This window comes from Prenolepis imparis, unplaced genomic scaffold (genome assembly GCF_030444845.1).
Source record: "Prenolepis imparis isolate NDT839.2.m4 unplaced genomic scaffold, iyPreImpa1.0 SCAF_40, whole genome shotgun sequence".
In the NCBI taxonomy this organism is placed as follows: Eukaryota; Metazoa; Arthropoda; class Insecta; order Hymenoptera; family Formicidae; genus Prenolepis; species Prenolepis imparis.
In genome coordinates, this window is record NW_028141198.1 from 75,952 (window position 1) to 83,621 (window position 7,670).

Consider the following 7,670-nt stretch of genomic DNA (forward strand, 5'->3'; position numbering starts at 1 on the left):
GCTTAAGACAAGTTTCGAGCAACGTCTATGAATTCCGCCCTAAATGCTGAGCAAAAGCACGTGTACGATATAGTCATGCGAGCAATTGAAAATGAAAATGAAACTCAGAGGTTATTTTTTATTGACGGGTTTGCAGGAAGTGGTAAAACATACCTATTTAACACATTTTTAAGTTATTCGAGGAAGAAACGAAATAATTCTTCCATGTGCTTCAACTGGAATTGCAGCCACACTTCTGAAAGGAGGAAGAACTTATCACTCTCTGTTTAAGCTTTCAATCCCAATTGATGATGGAGCTAAATCAAATATTAAAGGAAATTCTCAAGGTGCACGAGAATTGATTAATGCCAAATTAATCATATGGGATGAAGTGAGCATGACTGTTGGACATGCTTTAACAGCAGTTGATAAACTTTTAAAGAATTTGATGAAGAATCCTCGACCATTTGGAGGAAAAGTAATTTTATTTGCAGGAGATTTCAGACAAAATCTCCCAGTAGTGCCTCATGCACAAAAAGCAGCTATAATTGAATCGATTGTAAAATACAATCCTATATGGAGGAACGTAACTCAAGTTAAATTAAAACAAAATATGAGAATTGCGGAAGAAAAAGAATTTTCAAATTGGCTAATGCAACTCGGAGATGGTAAATTATCAAATAAGGATGGACTACATCTCGATACAATTGAAATCCCCAAAGATTTTATATCAAAAGAATCTCTTATTAATGAAATTTTTGGTGATAGAATCACCATGGAACGGATTAGAGAAAATCCAGATCGAGCGATACTTTGTCCTAAAAATGAGGATACTTTTAAAATTAATGACACAATCCTTTGTCAAATGGAAGGAGAGGAAAAGGAATATCTCTCAATTGACTTTATTGTAAGTGATGATCCACAGGAGCAATTAAATTTTCCAACAGAGTTTTTGAACTCTCTGACACCTTCTGGAATGCCAGTTCATCGACTTAAAATAAAAGTCAGTGCTATAATAATCCTATTAAGAAATTTAAATACTAAGAAAGGACTTTGTAATGGAACAAGATTTATTGTAACTAATTTGAAAAATAATCTAATTTATGGGGAGGTTCTAACTGGTCCTGCTCGAGGACAGATTGTCATCATTCCAAGGATAGATTTAATTACAAGTGATTTGGAATTGCCATTTAAATTTAAACGAAGACAGTTTCCTATTCGAGTATCATTTGCTATGACAATAAATAAATCACAAGGACAGAGTTTAGAAAAAATTGGGATTTATTTGCCACATCATGTATTTGCTCATGGTCAACTTTATGTGGCATTTTCTAGAGCAACCAAAAGGGAAAGTGTAAAAATTAAGATTGATGAATTTAGCAATCAAGGACATCTAATTGAAGGAAGTGAAAAATGTTTTACAAAAAATATAATATACAGAGAAATTTTGTAAATTGAAGAATTATGAAATTGTATGAGACCTAATAATAGCGGGTTAGCGGTGGGTACATTAGACGTAATCAAAAAATATTTGAATAAGGAAAAAAAATTGGTATAATAATTAAATAATAAAAAAAAAAAATTTGTATGAATATATATTTACTAAACTAATGTTTCAGATTTAAAACATATTAAATTGTGTGGAAATTAAAATAACAAAAAAAATTAATATAAGCAAACAAAATTTTAATTATAAATATTTAAGTTTATGCAAAACAAGACGCAAAATACAATATCAGGGAGTGAAAAAAAAATAATAGTAGTCATCTTCGAAAAATTTGCAACATTTGATATAAATTTCGTGAAAATCGGTCAAAAAATATGCAAGTAGTTCGCGGTAATACAGACAGAACAATTAATCTTTTGTGTTAAATCAGGTTTTATAAAGGCTTTATGAGAACCGCGCGAAGCGCGGTCCGAATTATAAAAGCTTTGAGGACCGCGCGAAGCGCGGTCCGAAACGCTAGTATGGTATAATACCTGAAACACTAATTATGGAATCCACTACGATGGATTTAACTGGGACACCATCTGCAGCTATAATAGTAAGATTATGACCTTCGACGGTTAAAAGTGATGAACAGGTCGTACAAAATCCATTTATCATACGAAATCGATAACGATGATTGCGTTTCACACGGAATATCTCCGTGTTAATAACAATACCACTTTCCGGATCCTGCAAATATTACGCTTATAATAAATCTGTAGGATTTTAATATGTGTGATAGACTACTTATTTTAATACGTTGAAATATATATTCTCATGTTTCGACATATTAAAAATTTCTACATGTTATAGATGCTATATCCTATCAATATATATATGTACACTTACATGAATTATTTGTCATGCAAACATGTGTATGCATAACAACACAAATATATAAATTAAAATATATAAATATATAAATTATTAATGTCAAGAATTGAATAATTTGAGACAGCAAAAGTATTTATTATAAGTTATTTTTCTTTTTCTATGCTACTTAAATATAAATATATATATATATGTAATATTATGTTTATGTGTAAAAGTTATTTTATAAAAAAATTGCAACTAAGATAAATTTAAAATAAATTATAATATAATTAATTGTCTTTATATATATTTAATTATTTATTTATATAAGCTTAATTATAAGATAAATTCAATAAGATATAAAGATAAGATAAATTATAGAGATTACAAGCAAATATAATGTTTTAAATACGTTAGTTTGTGTAATATATAATAATCATAATAATATTGCTAATAATACTATTAATTTATTGTGTTATTAAAAAATAATTATTAAATATTATTCACCTGGTAAGTGAAGAATATACCTCTGCTTCAAAACGATAATAACATATCTTGGGTTTTTCGTGATCGTTGCATGTACGTGCACATTCAAGAGGACTTGATAAATTAGGAAGACTAGGGGCGGAATTCATAGACGTGTCTTGAAAATCAAGACGGGCTTAAGCTCGTTCTCAAGACCACGATCGATTCATAGTTCTTCCTTAAGACCGACTTTTAAGTTTAAACTTGAGCTCGGTCTTAAGTAAGCAAATAACGTTGCATAGATAAATCTTAAGAGCGAAATGGCATTATTCAATACACAGTTCTTTCTTAAGATTTGTCTTGAGCTTGTCTTCGTCAAGTCCAGTAAATAGTCGACTTGAGACGGATTTGACAGATTCCGTAGACCGTTGTCGTTTGTCGTCCACGGACGGGAACGGACGTGTTCTCATTATATCCTTTGTTAGGACTTATTTTTTTGAAAACCCATCAAGCTCATTTATACCAGCTCGAAACTAATACAGAAGATAATCTGGCAGCTTCAACAGACGAAGAGCCCTCGAGGGGACTTTCATCAATCATAACTTCTCGCAGCAGGTTAATAAAATTTGTTAATAAAATTTAGGTTTTAAAACAGCGTTTTGTCTGCTTCATAGACATATTAACATAGACTGCTCATAAGGGTAGTGGGGGCGTCCTCCCGAGGGAAAAAGACAGCATGAATTTACTTGGGTGTCTGTTTTCTTCTGGAGTGGACGTGAACCTATAACCTAACCTAGCCTTTCATACTATCCTTTTTCCTCAGACACCCAAGTTCATACTATCTTTTTCCCTCAAAAGGAGGCCTCCACCACCCTTATAAGCAGTCTTGAGCAGTCTATGTTAATATGTCTATGGTCTGCTTAAACTAAATGAGTTCCTGTATAAATTATAGTTTTACAACATACATATCGCTCATTAAATACCACAACGTCATAACTCCAAAATTATCTTTTTTGAGTTGTCTGCAAAAAAAGAATTCTGATGAGAATTCAATACACTGAGTGAATAGCTAATGATACTTTTATTCCTCTACAATCAGTAGATGATTAAATCGTTACATCAAAATCGCATATCAAGATGACATTACAAAATTTATATTATTTAAAACATTCAAACTAGAAAACTTTGTTTTTTGAGTTATGACGTTAAATTCAATGAGCGATGTGGGTATATTCTCTTAAAACAAATTACTATTACTATGGTACTACACAGGTTGTCTCGCTGCATGAAGAACATGTGCTCTTGTCCACACATTCCTAACAGCTATTATCCTACTTATTCCTTGATGTGAAAGCTCCATACAAGTTCCATAAAAGTCCTGATAAAAGTGTTAAACGAAAATTTTTTCCAATGGCAACTAAAAGAGTTATTTATTCTGATTTAGAGAAAAAGGTGTTTCTCGAAATTTTAAAAAAGTATAAGCATACTATTGAATCAAAAGGAACAAATTCGTCAACGTTAAAAGAAAAATCAGAGGCTTGGTCTATGATTACACAAGAATATAATGAGTCTTCATTAATTTATAATAAGGTATTTTAAGAATATTTCATACAGCAGTTCCTCGAATTTGTCATTTTCTTAATATTACAATGTTTTATGTTGCAGAGAGATGTTTCACAATTAAAGAAATACTGGTCTAACTTGAAACAACAAAACAAGAACATTTTAACAGCTGAAAGACAAGCAAGATTTCTTACTGGTGGAGGGCCAGAAAAAAATGTTGGTGAAGTTGATTCAGATGTTTTGGACATAATACCTAGCCTTATGACTACAGCACCAACAATTTCTTCGAGTAATTTTACAAGGAATGAGTCTATAGGTACTGTTAAAATGTTTTTAAATAATACATGCATATAAATGTTAATGAAATTATTTGTTAAACGAATGAATAATTATTGATTATTTTAGATCGACAAAAACAAATTTTCAAAGCAGTTAAGCAAAATAATATAACAACACTAAACGAATTTGATAATGAACATTTGAAGAAAACACAAGTACCATCAACTTCATCATGCAGTCAACATGAATCAGCATCTGACTTAAGTAAGCTAAAAATTAATTAATTTACAATCACAAATGGTAGTTTCTCTTATTCCTTATATTATTCACATATCGATTTAATATTCATTTATTATTGATAAGATTAGTATTATGTTAATTGTATATTTATTTTTTCAGATACTAATATAATGATCATAGACGGGAACGAAGATGAAGAAGCTCAATATTCAATTGTTCATGTAGAAGATGTTGAAGATAATATACAGAAAGCACCTAATAATCAATCTGGTAAGAAAATACCAAACGTTATTTAAAACTAAATACTGTTTAAAAAAAATACTCTTAACATTTAAATGCAACTTAAAATTATGTTTTAGATGTAATGACTATTGAAAGAAATAATATATATCTTGATTCAAAGAGAACAAATCATACGGACTCATTAAACTCTAAATCAAAAAAGTCGAAAGTGGACAGAAATAACGTAATATGTGAAAAAGAATTAGAGTTAGCAAATATTAAGATCAATCATGAAATCGAAATATGTAAATTAAGAAAGCAACGTGAAGAGTTCATAAATGAATTGACAATTAGAAAATTATTATTAGAGGAAAAAGAATTAAAAGAGCGAGTAAAATTAGCGAAGTTTCGTGCTCAAAAAGAGATGTAAGTAATTACTTTTTTTTATTAAATAATTAAATAATTTATCAAACATAAAGATCGACCATCGGTCTGCAGACAATCACACAAAAATTATTATTAGGTACCAAGATCCGCTGCAGACCGATAGTCGATCTCATCTTTATGTTTGACATTTTCATTGATCATTTATCATTTATCATTGTAAATAATTTATATTTTTTTATTTTAGGGGACATCATTATTTTTCAGCTGATGATAAGTAAATGATTACATAGGGTACTTTCCAATTCATGCATGCGATGCGCATGAAGTAACAGAAAATTTATAATATGCATGACATAAATTATATTTTTATATGAAAATAAAAATGCTATTAAATATCAAATCATATAATAATGTGTATTATATTAAATTCCTTCCCTTTTTTGTATATATTATTTGGTATGGATATTTTTAGATTGTCAATTGTTCATTAATTATGTTAACCAAATCTGCAGTTTCATCTTTCGCCTTTCATTTCACGCATAGTATTTCGAAAAATAAAAAGAAGCAATTAAAACCGTACAATTTATTCTTTATAAAAGGTAAGTACTACAGATTTTTTACAGATATACATATACAGGGTGTCCCATAATTCGCGAACCACCCGTCAGTTGCAGGTAGAGCATGTTGAACTGAATAGAAAAGTCCTCTACCATTTTGCGATTTTCGCAATAATCAATGAGAAATAAATTAAAGAAGATCAGCCAATTCGCGTGACGACGGCGAGAAAAGACAGCCCAGTTTCATATCGTTACTAAGCATGCGGCGAAAAGAAACAGTATAATGTTACACGGTTGCTACGCGCGCGATGAAGCGGGGTGGAGCGCTTTACTAAAAGACAGTAACTACATACGAGTAGCGCTAACTCTGGACCCCCGAGTGGGCTGTCTCTTCTCGCTGCACGCTTATCATCGCTCGAATTGGCTGATTTTCTTTAATTTATTTCTCATTAATTATTGAGAAAATCGCAAAATGGTAGAGGACTTTTTGACTCAGTTTAACCTACTCTACCTACAACTGACGGGTGGTTCGCGAATTATGGGACACCCTGTATACATAATAACATTCTTATATATGTAACTTATATCCATAATAATATATATGACCGTATAAACATAACATATTGTATATTACTATTAATCACTATTACTATACATTTTAGATAAGAACATGGAATTAAACAATATATGTGGTCAATTTGACATAAATTTATTTGACAATTCTGATTTATCTTCTGATTCATCTTCGGATGACGAGAATAATGAAATTCGAATAATACGCATAAAACGATATATTCGAGATGCGATGAATCCATTCACTGCCTACTACGAACATGAATTTCATCTTAGATATAGATTTTCTAAAAATTGTGTTATGAACGGATTACTGCCTTTAGTTGTCGAAAGTTTAACAAAGCCTGATATGCGAGGTCTACCTATTGATCCAGTTATCCAATTGCTCATTTGTTTACGATTTTATGCTACTGGCAATTTTCAGGTAATTTTCTATATTGCATCTTCAAACATTAAAGACAAACGGTACAAATATTTTTAAAATATTGTTTCATAATTTATTTTATTATTTAGACAGTAAATGGAGATCTCATGATATTACCACAACCGACAATAAGCAGGATTGTGTTTAGAGTAACGGTTGTATTAGCAGCTTACCTTAACACTTATGTAAAATTTACAACAAACCAAGCAGCCATTCAGGAAAATCGAAGACTCTTTAAAGAATTAGGGTATGGACAAGGAGCTATCGGACTTCCTCATATTGATGGAGCGATAGACTGCACCCATGTAAGACTAGTAGGTAACAATTTTGGAGGACTTGCTGAAACATACAGAAACAGAAAAGGATATTTTTCTTTAAATGTCCAGGTAAAAACATGAAGCTGAATAATATATATAAAAGTGCGAAAAACATAGTAATGCAAATCAAGTTTTATAAACTATTGATTTGTGTGTATAAGTGCAATCTACATATACATTGTATAGCACGCATCTATGCAATCAGTATTTTACAAAACTTGACTTACGTTCATGCTCTAAATAAAAAAAGTGAATAGAAATATTGTAATGTGCAAAAAAGAATAACAATTAGCGAATATTTAAATTAATCATGAAATCGAAATGTGTCAATTAAGACAGCAACGTGAAGAATTTATAAATAA

The 7,670-nt window shown here is 30.5% G+C and overlaps 1 protein-coding gene across 1 annotated transcript; it reads left to right on the forward strand.

Moving 5' to 3' along the window:
* Window positions 1-4,998: 4,998 nt before the first annotated feature.
* LOC145947060 (uncharacterized) lies at window positions 4,999-5,715 on the forward strand. The gene is made up of 3 exons (XM_083056834.1): window positions 4,999-5,098; window positions 5,188-5,476; window positions 5,682-5,715. The coding sequence occupies exons 1-3, from the start codon at window positions 4,999-5,001 to the stop codon at window positions 5,713-5,715; spliced, it is 423 nt and encodes a 140-aa protein (XP_082912960.1).
* The last annotated feature ends 1,955 nt before the right edge of the window (window positions 5,716-7,670 follow it).

Excerpts from the sequence above, each read along its gene's own strand:
- LOC145947060 (XM_083056834.1), top strand. The coding sequence starts at position 4,999 with ATGATCATAGACGGGAACGAAGATGAAGAAGCTCAATATTCAATTGTT. Across the intron at positions 5,099-5,187 it reads AGCACCTAATAATCAATCTG|ATGTAATGACTATTGAAAGA; the intron begins GTAAGAAAATAC and ends ATTATGTTTTAG. Across the intron at positions 5,477-5,681 it reads TTTCGTGCTCAAAAAGAGAT|GGGACATCATTATTTTTCAG; the intron begins GTAAGTAATTAC and ends TTTTTATTTTAG.